Here is an 18,465-nt window from a genome sequence, read left to right as displayed (position 1 = left end):
CAAATTTCTCACAGTCATTTTTCTACTAGAAAACAATAACATGATAAGGTGTAAACTTCCTCCATTAATTTTAATAGGTCTTAAAGCAAATGCTTTGTTTCTATTAAATGTTTGCATTTTTAATAGACAGAAGTTAGCCCCTTTTTGGCAAAAGGAGAACCAGACAATCTCTTTAGTTCTGTCAACTTGGAGAATTTATGAGATATGGCTTTGGTTCAGGTGTGCTTATTTAAAGCCAAGGTTAAATTCACTTCCTCTTTAAACTAGTGGAACACCCCACCCCCGCACAAATGTCTTCCTGGTAAGTTTCGTATAGAAACTTCAGTGAGAATGTTTGCTTATTCCTGAGTCTGCCCACCAAATAAAGCTTGGTAATAATTCTCTTCATTTACAAAGGTTTTACTGCCAGTGCCATGAGAGCTTTTAATTCTGTTACCATTCCCATGACAAAATTTCCATTCAGGTCAAGAAAGACTAAAAAGTTGGGCAGCTGTCCAATAAATGAGTTAGTAGCAAAAGCATAAGTAACATTTTGATTCCCTCTACCATGCTTGGTTCATGGGACCAACACCCTTCATAAAACACCAACTCGCTCTCTGAGACTGCAGATCACACAGACTTCAGAACGTGTTTGTCAAAACACGGCATCTAAATCACCTAGGAGTGAAGAGTGGTTAAAATTCAGATACCAGGGTCTCCATCCAAACTTAATTGCAGTGGGGGAGGCATGCTGACAGGGCAGGAATTAGCAGTATTAACAAGTGCTGCAGGTAACTGCTAGGCAAATTAAATTTGAGGAACCCTGCTTTAGAAAAACAAAATTTCATTTAGCTAACGAGGAATTCTGATGCAACTGGTCAGAAGGAAACCTAGGATTATTCTTTAAAATATCTATCCATCTCTGTTTCCTCATCTCCAACAAAAAGACTTATGTCAAAATGTATATGCTGAAGCTGAAGTTGTACAATGTAAGCCTTCATTGTCTCCAGGGTCAAAATTTCTATCACCAATCTCATTCCAAAAACAGATTTCAATCACTGCAGTATTAAAAATGCAGTATTTTTATAACTATCTGAAAATCGCAAGTAGCTAGAACCACAATTATCTAGCCACTTACAAAGACAATGTCTTAGTAAGAAATTCTCAAATGCTAAGTATTTATGGGTCACATAAATGGAAAGAATAGTATGTTAAGTAAATTTCACTTTTTGTCATCACGGCATCACTTTTTCTGGTAGGATTCAGCTGAATCAAATTGTGTGCTTTGCGTTACATACTATAGCACGTTATTTAACTTATATTCGTACACACTGTGCCCGTGTCATTTTCAGTTTTACTGAGAACAGCTCCATTTTCATGGCTGTTTATACAATTAGTCTTTTAATGTGACGAATGATGGACAATACCTGGGTTATGTGGCCAAGACAAAGATTTCCCTTGATAGCCCTTACTTGTCAATACAAATGACAGCAGAGAATATTCCCTGAATGGGGGGGTGGAAAGAGGGCCCTGTGTAGATCTTCACTAAGGAAAAAGTCTAAAAATAAAAAAATGTTTGGAAAAGAAATTAAGTTATCAGCAGTTGTTATTCTTACATTCTTACTAAATAGACAGCAATGTATGCTTAAGAGAAGTAAAGCTGCCCAGTACTTGGTACTTAGGACCTGACCTCCAGGACGAGCACGGCCCCTAGCATCAACAAAGCCCAACCTTTCCTTTTATAAAAAATGGAAACTGAGGCTGAGGGAAGCCAGTGACTTGCCAGAGTGAACACTGGCCAGTGTAAGAATCAAAAGATTTCCTGACTACATGCCCAGGCCTGCCAGATCTGGTAGCAGACTGTGTTCACCAGACCACAGAATTTCATAACTTTATAAACTTTATAAAAACAGCATATAGCAAGGATTTCTCTTCTTAAGGAATATTTTAGTTCCTAAGAGGTCATTTTAGCCATTAGCCATAGCTTTCCATTTAATTATCCAATCTTCTTTTTCTTTTAATATTTCCTTAACTATTCTAATATTTAATATTTTAAAACATCTACAGACTGCTTTTATTTGGTACCTTAGGGGTATACAGAGAAGCAGTCATAACATTATAAATTGTAAAAATGGATCACAGATCAATCCCCCTCCCTGCCCTCACCCATGCACCCCACCCCCCATCAATGTAAACCTTTATTCGAGCCCACAGAATTAGTCAGATACAGGGTTTTAAGTGGATGCTCGTCCTTTTGGGGCACTTCATAATTAGCATACTAGCTTCTCAGGCTGGCCTCCAGATGCAGGGTGGCATGTATCACATGTTCTTCTGGGAAGCAGCTCCCAAACCCCAGAAGACCAAGAACAAAGGAGCTGGCAGGCTCTGGAGAAGCTACCCCATCAAAAGTGTATTAAAGACACCCATTAGTTGCCTCAGTCAGCTAATTAGCTCAACATATCCAAAACCTAAATCATTAAAGAAAGTGGCCCTGATTGCATTGCTGGGCTCTGATTTGGTGTCACTAACCCAGCAGGGTGGGAACAGGGCTGTTGCACAGAAAACAAAAAACGGCCCACACTGGGGAACTGCCGTAGGATGGGACCACGTTCTTTATGAAAGTCGAGCCCTGCCAGGAAGTTTCACTGGTGAAAAAAGTGTACCAGGGAGACTTCTGTGTTTATGCTTTGAAATTTAAAGCAATTTAAATATAAATTGCTCTCCTTTTTGTCATTATGAGAAAGAAAGAAAACGTGGGTTTCAGATCTCTGGTGTGCAAATGGTCATTAACTTTCTTTTGACCTTGGGTGTAGAACTAATATTGAATTTATGCACGGGGTACACTCATTATACTCATCTAGTTTCCTCACAGAAAACATGTTCCCAGGAGCTGCAGTGCTAGCAGCCATTTTTTCTACACTCGAATCGAAAACTTGAGTCTCCCTTTCATTCCTCTCACCCACCTTCCACCCATCTTTCTGCTCCAAACCTCAGAAAACCGTTTCCCAAGGGTTGGCCGCATTTAGAAAACACAGGCCATAACAGGTAGGAATCTGAATGACGTAAAATCACTGTCCTGGACCACACGAGGCTCAGGAGCGTCAGTGCTCAGTTCTCCTTCCCAGTATCTGATTCCCGAAAACACGAACAAGCTCCCATTTAGAGTGATAAATACCTTTGTCTGCGGAGCCTTATAAACATTACCTACTGCCACTGAAGTGCCCCTGCAGTGCATTTTTTTTTAAAACAGAGGCCTCTAAACCCTGCATTCCCGAGTACACTCTGCTGTGGTTATTATAATTATTCACCTCCTTGGCAAATCAGTTCCATTTTTACTCTCTTAATGGACATGACCATGTAGAAGGATGAAAAGCAAAATCATCTTGCCTTGCTTTGTAATTTCCTAAATTCTAAGCAACCCTCAGGGTTAAAGGAGTCCAACTTCTTATGCTGGATACTCTCAGATCTCTTGTTATTCAGGAGAAAGGAGGGCAAAGGGCTATTTTCTTTTATTGTATGTCACTGAATGGTTATTTATCATTTCGACTTAATAGCTCTAATTACAAAAGACAGCGTCGTGGGATTTTTTTTTTTAAAGGCAATTTTCTTGGTATCCCAGTGGGAGAGTTAGGAAAAATTTACAAAGCCTCTGCTTCGTGCATTTTCAATTGTTCCTGGGTTTTATCGCTGTTATTATTTTCTGGATTGTAAGATTTTTACATTTTCAAGTAACCTTTAACTTTGCACTGCCTTGAGAGTTACTGTCTCAAGACTCTTATTATGGTTTTATGCCATTAAATAAAAAAGGAAGATACAACTCGTCAACCGCTGAATTGATCACTGTTCGGTAAGAATATGCACTGGTGGAGATGGGATGTGAATGTACAAAATCCGTCAGCAAGCACAACGGTCTCTGGAAACGTCAGAACAAGGAGTTATTATAGCACCAAAGACGGGGGAGGGGGGGGGGGCGGAGATTTTGCAAACTTCAGCAATCAGCGTGGTGTTAGGCAAAGCTCTCTCTTCTTGGGAAAACATCGTAGATCATCAATCAATCAGGAAGACCAGAATGCTGTGCTGATTATTTTAGGGGAAAACACATGCTACTTCTTTCCTCTTGGTTGACAAATGCTAAATAGCACATTTGTTAGTGGGGCTAACAAGACAACCAGTGTGGGTCTGTGCTGACGAGGAAGGAGAGTGATGGCCACCGCCATCACAGCATCCGGGAGGCGGCAAAGGAGAAGGAAAGGACACAACACAAACCGTGTGGAAATGTCAATTCTGAGAGGACAAGGTGCGCCCTATAAGGACAGGCTGGGAAAGACTTGGAAAATTTTAAGTGATTGAAAATATCACTAAAAATTAAGCATAATATTGTAATTGCTTAAAATACAGCTAACAGACGTCTGCCATTATAAACTAGTATTTTCTAGCTTGAACATTCATTATTAGAGGTTAGATGAAAAAAGCTATTCAAGAGAAGACTACTGCAGCTTTTACTTTTAAGAGCATTTAAATTTTTTTAATAACAAGTTAATCACAGGAAACCAGAAAGGTAGAAGGAGTTTGAGATAGCAATAAACGTACCAGCACGTAAGCCTGTCTTTGCTGCCCCTTAATTTTATTATTACCATCTATACTCTAAAATCCCATTTTATTGTGCATTCTCCTATATATGAGCAATGTGTTCATGAGAGGATTAAAGATAAAGTCAAACACTGCGCTACATTAAAAGAAGAACCTATCAACTAAAAATAAAAAGTAAAAAGTTAGAGGACCATAAAAGTTGGAGCAATTCCATAGGCTTAATGGTTATTTTTTTCTTCTAAATGTGCAAAAGGAAAAGCCTGTCTCTGCTGTTAAAAATAATCAGTCAATCTATTTCATTTCTCATGACAAAGCAACAGGGATGGCTTTTCTTTGGGAAGCTTCTGCCCTGAAGGAGAATACGTCTCTTCAGTTGTGTCAGACCTCAAGCCTCACTGCAGAGCTTCCTGTCAACACTGACTTCCCCCCAATCCCACAGACAGGGGGCCTAAAGAAGGGCAGGAGCCTAAAACTGCTAAAGTTCCTACAACGTGTTATTGGTGACCAGTGATTGTTACCAACAGGAGATCTTCAAAGCTGGGAATTTAGCCAGGCTCTCAGGGTGATAAAAAGCCCTCAGCTTGTCTGATGGGTCCACCATGATTACCAGATCCAGGGGTCGCCTGCTTGAATGTTTTACACACACACAGTTCAGTGTATAGCAAATAGTAATAACCAGGTTGTAGAAATCACATACCCATTCAAATGCCTATTTAAGCTTCAGCATAGGATTCAAAGATGATTAAACAAACAAGAGGATTTCTAAGGCTAGGAGAAACAATTTAACACGAATGTAAAACAATGGCTTCCCTCTCATCCTTTCTGGTCTATTAAAAATAGGAAAGTTTCTTAAAAATCTAAAACTAAACACAACAGGTGAAACCATTTTATACAATTTTATGTTATATATATTTTAATATCCCAAAGAAATAATAAATCTTGGCACAAAAATAACACTGTAACCTGAATCCCTGGATGAGTTGAGAAAGAAGAAAAAAACCACTGCTATCCACTACTTGAAAAATGCCAGTTTTCACTCTATTCTTTTCCTTTTCACCAACCACATCTTTACTCTCCATAATCCAAAAAATTCCTAACAAGGGAGGGGACACTGTGTAGTTGGGAAAACCAGAGACTGGGTGCTGGAAAGCCTGGGCTTGCGTTCTGGCTGCAGCCTTTCTAGCCTGTGTGCTCTCTGGCGCGACAATTCACCTCTAACCGTGAGATTGGGACAATACAAACAATTCCTCCTGCGGTGAGTACCTTGCCCAGTAGCCATTCCCTCTTCTGCTGGTTTTCTTTGGGGAGCCACACCTGCCCTAGCCTCAGTCCGTGGGTCTCGTGGGAGGCTGACTTAACCTCTCTATCCTGCCCTCCAACCATGTGTCCACTGCTACAGAGATGGGCATTCCACCCTTCCAGCGAGGTCCCCACCAACACTTCTGTTGGACCTACCAGAAAGAGGTTCTCTCTGCTGAGACTGATTAACTCCACAGATCCCCTGAGCCAGTAAACTCCCTTGGTGGTTTTCAGCTTGTTTATCTCTCACTTGTACCTAAAAGAGTCCTGAATAAAATATTCCCAAGGTTGTGACTCCATTAAGGATAATGAAGGAAATTAATGAAAATACTCGTTGTTATAATTAAACACTGGAGCTGGAAGAAATCTCTCAGGTTCCCACATTCTACACCTACCCCCTCACGATACAAATTGGAATCACTTCACAAAAGTCACAATGACATTAATGGTATAAACAGAGCCTAGAACCCCTTCTTTCTTTCCCAAACATTAATATCCTTGCTACTTAGTTTTAAAACACTTAACTAGATATGGGCTAGGCAGAGAGAGTGAAATATAAAAACTGCCAAGAGGGTTTACCAATATGAGATTTCTGGCTTTCCAGAAATAGAAGCCCACCATGGCACAAATTTCATATGATCTAAAGATAATGAGAGCTAAACGTGCTTTGGCTGTGGATTCCCTTGAAAAGGGGAAGAAACATATCTCCCGAGCCTCTAACTGGTGAACAATTAGCAGTAGAATAAGCAATTCAACAAAAAAGAAAGAAGTGTAAAGATACCTGTGCTAATTTTTTAAAATCTTGTGAAGCCTTAAAATGCTATTCACATTCACTAAGGTTAGCATTTAGAGGAGAAAACTAAAGGCACATCCTAATGGCCTCTTAGAAAATTACAACAAAATGGATTTTTTACTAAGCTAGAGCCTTGAATCATTTATATAATCTATTGATTGACAGGTACTTTTATTTCTGTTTGTATGGTGAGCTGAAACCAAAAACTTTTTCTTTATACTAATTCTTGTTTTAATAACCCTTCACAGTGAGACATAAATCTGGCATGACCATCTGAGCCCTAATTAACAGTTTTACTGCAAGACAGATATTAGGGTAATCAATTCCTTCTGTCAAGCCCCAGATGTGCCAACTATCATTTTAATACTTTTTTTATTAGAAGTATACCAGCTTCTTTTTCTTCTTCCTTAAAAAAAAAAAACTCAAAATAGTTTTAAAAAACAGCAAAGAGCATACATAGGAAGTACCATTCTACAGCTAAAATTCTGTTTAATTAAGGCTGTGCTTAATAGTTCTTCATTTTATCACCTCCTAGCTACTCAGTAATCCATGTTCCTTTTTCAGACAGCTATTGACTTAATGTTTTTTATTTATGAAACATACATTGTGGTTTAAAAATAGCAAGAGCCATATTTGTCCTTGCTCACCATTGTACCCTCATGCCTTACAGTGTACCTGGCTCAGTTAGAACTTGATAAAGGAATGAAGGCAATAACCTATGACTTAGGCTCTCATACTTTGCCACTTATTTTTCATCCACTCTCAATGCCAACTCAAACAGTGAGAGCGTAGGGTGAATCAGGTAGATATCTCCTTATTTCTATATTTGAATTCTCTGAATATTGTAATATCACCTTGTTGGTTATTTTTGCCCCTAGATTGTTTCCCAAACTTGTTGTGGTTTGGGGAATGTATGACAGAAAAGTCTGTTTTTCTCTAAAACTACCTTCTTTGCTTATACTACTTTTCTAATCAGAAAACATATTCAGTTTTGTCAGGGACAAAATAAGAATGCCAACTATCTTTTTATTATTCAACTTACATCATAGGACCCTAGCTCATGAAATACTATGAGGGAAAAAAAGGAGTTATATGGATTGGTAAGATAGAGATAAAATAGTCATAATTGACAGATGCTGTATTTGCCCATACAGAAAACCCAAGATAATTTTAAAACAAGCTATTGGAATTCATTTGAGTTCAACACTTTTGCTAGCCACAAAAGCATGAGTTCTCATACAGCAAAAGTAACCAATTAGAAAAGATAATAGATGTGGATCAACAAACTGATTCAAAACTATATATGGAGAGGGAAAAGACCCAGAATAGCTAACACAATGTTGAAGGAGAAAAAGTTGGAGGACCGACATTACCCAACATCAACACTTACCATAAAGTTACAGTAATATAGACAGTGTGGTACTGATGAAAGAATAGACAAATAGGTCAATGGAACAGAATACAGAGCCCAGAAATAAACTCATACAAATATAGTCAAGTGATCTTTAAAAAACAAGCAAAGGCAATAAAATGGAACAAGGATAGTCTTTTCAACAAATGGTGCTGAACAACTGGACATCCACACACACAATAAAAAGAACCTAGACACAGACCTTACACTTTTCACAAAAATTAACTCAAAATGGATCACAGACTTAATGTAATGCAAAACTATACAACTTCTACAATGTAATAGAAGAAAACCTAGATGACCTTAGGTATGGTATGAATTTTTAGCTATAACATCAAAGGCAGGATCAAAGAAAGAAAGAAGAAAGGTAAGCTTGACTTCATTAAAATAAAAAACTCTGCTCTTTCAAAGGCAATGTGAAGAGAATGAGAATACAAGCCACAGACTGGGAGAAAACATTTGCAAAATACATCTGAAAAAAGGACTGTTATCTAAAATATACAATGAATTCTTAAAACTCAACAGCAGTAAGAAAACAAGCAACCTGACTAAAAAATAGGTCAAAGACCTTAATAGACACCTCACCAAAGAAGATATAAAGATAATAAATAAGCACATGAAAAGATGTTCCATAGCATATGTCATCAAGAAAATGCAAAGTAAAACAACAAAATGTGCAACACTGACAACAACAAACACTGGTGAAGATATGGAGCAACAGGAACGCTCATTCACTGCTGGTGGGAAAGCAGAATAGTAGAGCCACTTTAGAAGATAGTTTGGCAACTTCTTACAAAACTCAACATACTCTTACCATACGATCCAGAAATCACACTCCTTGCTATTTACCCAAAGTAGTTGAAAACTATGTGTTCGTGGGTGTGTTGTTGAAACCTGCACACAGATGTTTATAGCAGCTTTAGTCATAATTGCCAAAACTTGGAAGATGTCCTTCAGGAGGTGAACAAATACATAAACCATGGTACATCCAGACAATGAAATATTATTCAGTGCTAAAAAGAAATGATCTATCAAGCCATTAAAAGACATGGATGAACCTTAAATGCCTATTACTGAGTGAAGAAAGCCAATCTGAAAAGGCTACATACTGTATGATTCCAACTATATGACATTCTGGAAAAGGCAAAAGTATGGAGACAGTAACAAGATGAGTGATTGCCAGGGGATGGGAGTAGAGAGGCACAAACAGGTAGAGGAGAGGGGATTTTTAGGGCAGTGAAATTATTCTGTGTGACACTATAATGATAAATACATGTCATTATACATTAGTCCAAACCCATAAAATGCACAATACCAAGAGTGAACCCTAAAGTAAACTACAGACTGTGGGTGATACTGATGTGTCAGTGTAGGTTAATGATTATAACAAATGTACCCCTCTGAGATGATGGCAGTAAGCGGGCTGTGCATGTTGGGGCAGGAGGGATATGGGAACTCTGTGTACTTTCTGCTCAATTTTTCTGTGACCTTTCAACTGCTCTAAAACGTAAAGTTTATTTTTTATACAGTGTCATGAAAGACAAAGAATGAGAAACCTTCACAAAATAAGACGAGTATAACTTTTAAAAAAAAGTTAATTCATAATAGTAACCAAAACTACAAGATACCAAAATATACATCAAGCAAAAAAATGTACGAAGCTTTAAGGAGAAATTTTTAAGACAGTACTGAAGATCTGAAAACAATGGAACGATATCCTAGGTTCATGAATGCAAATACTTATCTCCAAAGTGTCAAATTTATCTGATGACCTATAAATTCAATACACTTTAAGAAATCCCTATAGGGGTTTTCATGGAACTTGACAAAATAAAACTATGAAGAAAACAGAAAAATAAGAAGAAACTTGCTTTACCCCTTAATCCCCCAAAAGTCTTCTTATAAAGTGTTGGTAACTGAAACAGGAAAGTGTAGTCAAAGGAATAAATAGATCAAAGGAATACAGAGACCAGAAATAAATTCAAGCATATATATATAAACTTTATATACGATCGAGTCAGCATCATATCCAATGAACGCTACTGAGGTAACTGGCTTAGCATAAGGAAAACATAAACCTGGATTTCTATCTGACACCATATACGAAAATAAATTCCAGATGAGTTAAAGTCTTAGACATGAAAAACAAAACTTTAACACTGTCCATACCAAGCTACTGACCTAGCAATCCAGTTTTAGTAACTTATTATGAGAAATTAATTGGTAAAGGGCAAAAAGATATATACAAGAATATATCTTCGAGCCCTTCTATTATCATTTATAATAGGAAAACTATTAAAAACTTAAACATACAACAAAGAATTAGTTAATAAGTTGTATGGTATCAATATAAACATACAACAGCTAACAAAAATGATACAGAGCTGTATTAGTGCATGAAAATGAATCCTATAAAAAGTGGATTTATAGATAAAAGTAATCAAGGCTTGTATTGATGGATACCAATGGAGTCTATTCAGTGGAACAGAACAGAGAATCCAGAAATACACCCACACAAATATGCCCAACATATTTTTGACAAAGGTGCAAAAGCAATTCAATGGAAGAAAAGATGGTCTTTTCAATAAATGGTGCTAGAAAAATTAGACATTCATAAGCCAAAACAAACACAGAAGAATCTTGACATAAGTCTCACAGCTTATATAAAGACTACTCAAAATGGATCATGAACTCAAACGTAAAACATAAAACTATAAAAACTTTTAAGGAAAAAAAAGACCCAGGAGAAAATCTTTGGCATCTGGGACTAGACAAAGACTTAACCCAAAGACATGATCCATTAAAAAATATTAATAAATTGGACCTCACCAAAATTAGAAACTTTTGCTCTGTGAAAGACTTTGATAAGAAAATGAAAAGACAGGCTATAGATTGGAAGAAAATATTTGCCTAAGGATTGCTATCTAGAATAAAGAAATCTCAAAACTCAACAGTAAAAAAAAAACCCTCAAACAATCCAATTCAAAAATGGGCAAAAGACATGAACAGACATTTCACAAAGAAGACATTCAGATGGCAAATAAACACATGAAAAGACGTTCAATATTACTAGCCATTAGGGCAATGCATACTAAAACTACAGTGAGATGTCACTACACACCTATTAGAATGGTTAAAATTTTTTAAAATAGTGACAACATCAAATGCTGGCAAGGATGCAAGAACCTACACCACATATACATTGCTAGTGAGAATGTAAAATGGTACAGCCACTCTGGAAAACAATTTGGCAGTTTCTTAAAAAACAAAACATGCAATTACCAAACAATCCAGCAACTGTACTCCTGGGCATTTAGTCCAGAGAAATAAAGACTTACATTCACACAAAAACTTACACATGTAGTTTTATTCATAATGACCCAAACTGGAAACAACCCCAATGCCCTTCATGGGTGAATGGTTACATATAGTGTAGCACATTCATATGATGGAATACTATTCAGTTATAAAAAGGAATAACCATTGATATACACAACAACCTGAATAAATCTCCAGAGAAATATGGCAAGTGAAAAGAACCACTCCTACAGGGTTACATACTGTATGATTCCATTTATCTAATATTTTTGAAATGACAAAATTATAGAAATAGAGAACAGATTGGTAATTGCAGAGGTTAAAGAGGAAACAGGTAGGAGGAAAGTTAGTGTAGCTATAAAAGACAAACATGGAAGATCCTTACGGTGATGTAAATGTTTTGTATCAATGTCAATATCCTGATTGTGACACTGTACTTGAGTTTCACAGGATGTTACCATTGGGGGGAGCTGGGTAAAGGGAACGTGTGATCCCTTATTATTTATTACAACTGCACATGAATATACAATTATCACAAAATAAAAGAGCACATGTAAAGAATTATCACTTTTATAAAACTGCATATATTATATATATAATATCTACATATTAATAGAGAAATATCTGTAAATATATACAGAAAAGAGTATTATTGGTTATCTCTGTTGGTGAGATGATGGGTGATTTTTCAATTTCTTCTTCATACATCCATGTATTACCAAAGTTTTTCAATGACTATGCTATACTAATAAGAAAAAAATGAAGCTATTTTCATTATGAAAAAGACAAGTAATACAGGCTCATTGCACAGACTTTTTTCCACTGAACATTTTACTGTACTAATTCTTTGAAATATCATTTAAAAAACTATTTAACATTCCATTACATTGATCTATCAATTTTACCATTTCTCTATTATGGGAACTTAAGGGTTGTTTCTAATTTCTTACTGTTAAAAAAAGCAATGAAATAGATTTCTTCTACCTGAATCTTCACATGTGTCTCTGATTACGCCCAAAGCTAGACCTCCAATCATGGAGTTACTGGCTTATAGAGTAACTATACTAGAATGCACTGAAAAGTGGCTTTTCTGAAAAACTATGAATTTATGTCCCCATCCTTGGAGCATTTGTGTTTCACTCTGACCCTGAGAGGTTGCCAATGTTGTATTCACATTCCAAGCTCCACAGACGAAATGAGTAAGGAAAACAGATATGTTAACGTCATGGAGTAATAAAGTCAACGTCATACCAGTCTTTTACTTTGCACAAGCTACTGTGTGCGGGTCTTGCTTACTCCTCTTCATTTCTCTTCACCTCCAGAAAGTTCAAACTTCTTAGCCTGACATCCGAAACCTGCCTCTTTCTGCCTCATTCACTTGGCTCCAGCCACTCTCACATCCTTGCTGCTCCTCAAACTCATTTCACACACCTCTGCCCAGTGCTCTTGTCTGGACGTCCACAAGGCTCACCCCTCAGTGACTCCACGTCTTTGCTCAAATGTGTCCTATTGGGGGCTTTCCCATCCCATGCTGTGTAAATTAGCAACTCCCTTCTCCAGCCCCATCTGTATTTACTTGCTCTGTTTTTCTCCAGCAATGACAGAATATATGTTTTTGATTATTTCCCCAACTTTTTCCGAAACTTAAAAAAAACTTTTTTAAACCCCTATCCTCCAAGGCACTGTCATCCCAACTCATACAGACTGTAAGTTTTGTCTCCTTATGTTTACAGGAACCACCATCAGCTCTAGCACAAGTTATTTTTAGGACTTCCCTCCTACAACCTTTATACTGGTGTCCTTTCTCCATCTTGGCCTCCACCTATGCAAATACCCATGATCTAATCCTGTTCTTGGAGGAGCCCTTTTCACACTGCCCGAGCTCTGTGGGTCCAGATTACTGTTCCTTGCGTCTCTTCTCCATCACCCTTATAGCATCCAGTCTCCGCATGCTCTACATCAGCCAAATCAACAAAGATATAGTATAAACACAACAAGCTACTTCATACTAGGGTGTGTTTGATTCCAAAGGTCACTGAGAGAAAAGCAAGTTTTTACAGTTTCTAGCTAGAAAAAGGAAGATGTAAAATGTATGATTTCTGTTCTGAAGACATTTCTGTTCCACTTATTTCTTCAAACTTTGGCAACTCTTTGATTTTGTCATAGTGTCTTCACCTGAATAGTCTTATTCTAGTTGAACATTATCTAAGAAGCACCTCCCTTCTATCTGTCACTCCATTCAGCAGCGACCTCCTGCCTCTGAACAGCAAAGGATGCCTCCTCCTGATACTCCTCCTTTCAAAGCAAGTTTTTTTCTACCTCATTGAGTCTCTATTTCATATTGAATTTCAGCAGAGCCTGGCTTTCTCTCCTCAAGATGTATCTGAAAGCTCCCTCTTCCTTTCCACTTATTACGTCCACAGATTGTTTCCTAAGGTATTAGGAATCAGATCCATACAATCAGTCCCTATGAAAAACGCTTGCTATTAAATATTAGACAATTCAATTATTTTTATAAGAAGCTACTTTGAGATGAAAAATATAAAAAAGAGACCACCATTATGTTATTTAGTTTCCTCTGTCATTATGATAGGTAATGCAATGTGGTTTGCTTTCTTTGCCGGGTACCTAGACTTTTTCCATGCTTGCAGTGGACTACAAACATATTTTTAATTTTTAATTTCACTTTTCCTTGAAGTATGAAATAAAGCAAGGCAGTGTATATCTAGTTTTAAAGAACTAGATATACACCTGTGCTATTCTGATGGTAGAATAAATAATTTTTAAAACAAATGGAGATACTTTTCTGTATTCTATACCAAAGCTTCCTGAGATACATTCAACTGCTCACAACCACAGGACATGTGAAATATCCCCAAAGTATCAGAACCTTCCTCCAGCCCCATGAAAGACTACTCACCAGACTTCCTTGCTTTCAAAGCAATAACAGCTGCTAGCTCTCTCTGCACCTAATAAAATATTAGGGGGAAAAACCAAATTAGAATAAGAAAAATGTAGCTTTGTTTTTAGATATGCAACCAAATTTAAGAGCTGTTGCATTAAGTTTGCTGCCATGTTTTTGTTTATTTGTTTTTAATAATATGGAAAAACCTCTGCATAGGAATTTTAGGCCAATCCTCAAAGAATCTGATGGACTTACTTTAAAAAGAAATTAAACAGTTGCCAGAATGTACACATTGGAAAACATTGGTACTTGTGCCATGATGATGAGAAGTACCTCAAAAACATAACTGTGTAACATTCAGAAATAATGCAAATAAATTACTAAAACAGGCAAAATACTGTGGCAAAGATATTAAATATTCTTTATCTCTCAAAGATTCTAGTTTATACAGAAATTCTAGAAAAACTGAGGTAGGTGATCCTAGTTTAATTTGACCTCTGTTTGAATACAATGAAGGATCACTTGAGGCCTGACAGGTGTATAGCAACCATTTCAGATATTATGCTGCATAAAAGCAAGTGCTATCAACACACAGGGCGGGTGAAATGGGAATAGGCAAGATGACCTTTAATACCCTAAGTGCCTTAAACCTCACTTATTTGTCCAGATTTTTGCTTGCTCACTCTCTCTCCCCCCAACACATACGCTTAAATCCTTTCTCAAAAACATTCTCAAAGAGGAACATAAAACAGAGACCAAAAAAGATAACCACAGTCACTTTCAAAGGTAACATGGAAAGAAAAAAGATAACACGGGGATAATCTTCGGGAAATCTATGTTTGATAGCAATAAATTTCCATAATAAGCAAGCTCATTCCTCTTCAGGACACAATCTTTTAAGCTTAGAAGAGTGTGAGTGAGTGAGTGAGTGAGTGAGTGAGTGAGTGTGTGTGTGTGTGTGTGTGTGTGTGTGTTTGCAGGGGTGGTGATACTGAGTTTGGAAGGGTCCTGCAGCTTAATATATTATACTAATGACATTTTTAAAGGCAGAGCACGAAAGCTCAAGGTTAAAGAAGATTTGCTATTGAAATCAATCTAATTTACATTGATGTACGTGAAGGCAAAAGTCGCCCAGTGAGTCACTGGGACTCTGTTTAGGACCAATTTCACAATGGCCAGGGTACCAACATCCCTGAAGAAGGCAGCTTCCCCCCCATACTGCTTTACTGCCGTGCTCTCCCTGGCTGGCTAGTATGAACGCCATTCAAAAGGGTATATATACTCCTGATTTAACTGATTCGTCGATTCCTTAAGACTTTCTCAGGAAAATTATATTGTAATCAGAAGATAATCCGTCCCTCTCTAACCGTGGGAGTCTGAGATCCAAAAATGCTCATGGGTAGAAGAATTTATAGTTGAAGAACTTATGGGGGAAAAGAGAGCTGGGGGAGATTGGAGTGATGATTAATCAGAGGAAAGCCTTTATAAATACTTGTATGTGTAGTAATAAAACAGCAACTAAATAAAATATAAATTAGTGCCTATTTTATATATTTGAAATTACGTGTAAGGTTTATCGTAGTAAAGCATCTCTCTTCAGAATTTCCCTCTGTTACAGTGTCACAAATGTTTGTGGGTAGACAAAGATGCAGATTAGAAACACTCACTGGGACCTTGTGGATGGCTTCCTGATTTTATGAGCTTCTAGGGAAGACTCCACTGTGGCTCAGAGACGGGAAAAAAGCACAGATGGAAAAGGATGCAGAACGTGGATCACTTAATTTGCACACAGAGGATCAAAGACTGTCTTCTCCACCCTCCATCAGTTTTCCATACTTAATATTCTCGTCATGAGAGCTTCAGTTTTTCTTTCTCAAATTAGAAATAAGGCTCAAAATAGAAACAGCTCAGAAAAGGAAACTGTTATATTCCCAAAACTGTGTAAAACTACATCTTTTCAAAGATTTGGTACAGAAAGAAAGGGAGAAAGGGGATGAGAAAGAAACCAACATAGCACTTTTGGGGGAACCAAGAAGATGAGAGATGAGCAGCGAGAAAGACAAGAACTTCACAGTTAAATTTACAAGGAACCTAAGCTTTTTCTTTTATTATATTTTTCCACATAAAGTAAATGAGATTACTCTACTGGAGTACACTACATCCCCTGAACATTTGCAGTCAGGGAAGACATAAAAGTGTTATGTTTCTGCCCCCGAGGGAAACTGTTCCTGACCAAAACCCCAAGGGTAGGTTTATTCTTCCTCCAAAACACAACGGGGGTGGGGGTGGGGGAAGAACAGACCAAGCAAAACACAAACTGGGTAAGATCCCATTAGAGGCTCCTATAGCATCTTCCCGGCACTTCTTTTTTTTTTTTAAACACACTAGCAATGATGTAATTCATCATTTTCAATTGTGACTAATGCCTGTCTTCCGGGCAGAAGCTCCTCCAAGGCTTTTCATCACACTATCCAGGGCCATCAACACCCATTCACTGACGCACAGGAGGCAGATGCAGAGGTAACCTTAAGAGAACAGAGACAGAACCTAGGGGAGAGAAAAAGCTGCCTGAGGAAGGACAAGGAAAATCCAAAGGGAAGGCACTCCCCACTAAGAAGGGACTCGCAGCAGAAATCTTCAGAACATATTAGAACGTGTTAGAAGGACTCAAAGCCTCCTTTAGCAAATAATTGTTAGGTTTATACTGAAAACTAAAACTTTGAACAACTGCAGAAACAGGGACTAGAATTTTCTTTAAGCACTAATAAGGGACCTGTTGGCACTGAAAAAGAAATATAACACTCCAACACCGGTCAAGTCTTCAGGTGTTTGAAATTCTGGCCCACATTTTGATAACAACCCAGAACAAAAACCACCCTGCTAAGATGCTCCTGAATTCCTAACATTCAGGAACTGGTTAAGATAATAAATATGTGTTGTGTTGCTTTAAACCATTAAATTTGGCAGTAGTTTGTTATGCTGAAAAGTCTTTTAGAGATGATTATTTTTTCTACTTGATCTACTTGTGTTGTTGGTTAACGTAAGTTTCTCTCAACATGACAGAAATGGAACCCTCTTCTCAGATCAGTTTCAAAAAAAAATGTATACATATAGAGCCAAGAGCCATGTTCTGACATTAGCCATTGTTTTTATTTAATGCAGGTGCTAAACCACTGCCTAGGAAATTAGAAGAAACGTATTCTTCTTAATCTGACAGGAAGTTCATTATTACACTGGTCTTCCCTATTACAAGCCTTCCCTACTATCATCTGAACCCTTGAGGCTAGATGTATTCCAGATTTCAACATTTTATATAGTTCAGAAAGGTACCCTATCTAGGGCACACCCTCAGTGAGGTCTTGGGCAGTAACTTATAATAAGAAATCAGACACATTAATATTTCTGCGGGGACACATTAAAGGCAGGAGCCCACTGTGTCCCCCTTTGCCTGGCAAAGTAATAAAGCTATCCTTTTCTATTTCACCCCCCACCAAAAAAAAATTTCTGCAATGAAATGTATGATTATTCATACCAAATGGGATAAAGACAGACTAGGAAAGGCCTCAGGATTTTCTACTAAATATATTCAGTTTAGGTTAGATTTTTGCCACCAAGTAAGTTATGAAACCCTATTCTTTTTCAGGGCTTTTATATTTCAGAGCTGTCAATAATGGATTGTAAACCTCTATTAATTTTACACTAAAAGTTTCTCTCCATCTTTTCCTCCTGTATCTTCTTGTCAAATACCTATGTAGTCTACCAAGAAATGCTTTCTTTAAATAGCTTGGATTTTCATCTATTTCAAACCTGACTGCACATGAGAATCACTTGGGGAGCTTTAAAAAAACAATTGATACCTGGGCCCCAACTAAATCAGAATCTCTGGGGAAGAGGTCCAGCCAACAGTATTTGCTGCTGCTGTTGTTTCCATGTTCCCTAAGTGATTCTATCTAGGTTGTATCCAGGGTTGAGAAGCACTGCTCTATTTAATAAGATATCTTAGTTTCCCCAAGACCCAACCTTTTAATCTTATAATCATTTCAACTGACAATCAATCTTTACTTTTTATTTTGTTCTCCTCTAATTTAATTCATTTGTAAAGGAACATGGCCTTCACTGTGTTTTAGGTATTAAATTATGATATAATCCAATCAAATGATAAGATTCAGT

General features: G+C 37.4%; 1 protein-coding gene across 11 annotated transcripts in view; it reads right to left on the bottom strand.

Annotated features, from left to right (window-relative positions):
* RAPGEF5 (Rap guanine nucleotide exchange factor 5) overlaps positions 1-18,465 on the bottom strand; it is a 219,801-nt gene that overhangs the window by 126,154 nt on the left and 75,182 nt on the right. For all 11 annotated transcript variants that reach the window (XR_014246424.1, XR_014246425.1, XR_014246426.1 and 8 more), the window contains one exon: positions 14,311-14,359. Coding sequence is in view for 7 of the 11 variants with exons in the window: in XM_082398268.1 (XP_082254394.1) it covers positions 14,311-14,359 (49 nt within the window). In the remaining 4 variants the exon portion in view is untranslated. The remainder of the gene's footprint in view (positions 1-14,310; positions 14,360-18,465) is intronic.

The sequence above is a fragment of the Balaenoptera borealis genome (genome assembly GCF_965194805.1).
Source record: "Balaenoptera borealis genome assembly, chromosome: 7".
In the NCBI taxonomy this organism is placed as follows: domain Eukaryota; kingdom Metazoa; phylum Chordata; class Mammalia; order Artiodactyla; family Balaenopteridae; genus Balaenoptera; species Balaenoptera borealis.
This window is presented reverse-complemented; position numbering and strand designations above follow the sequence as displayed.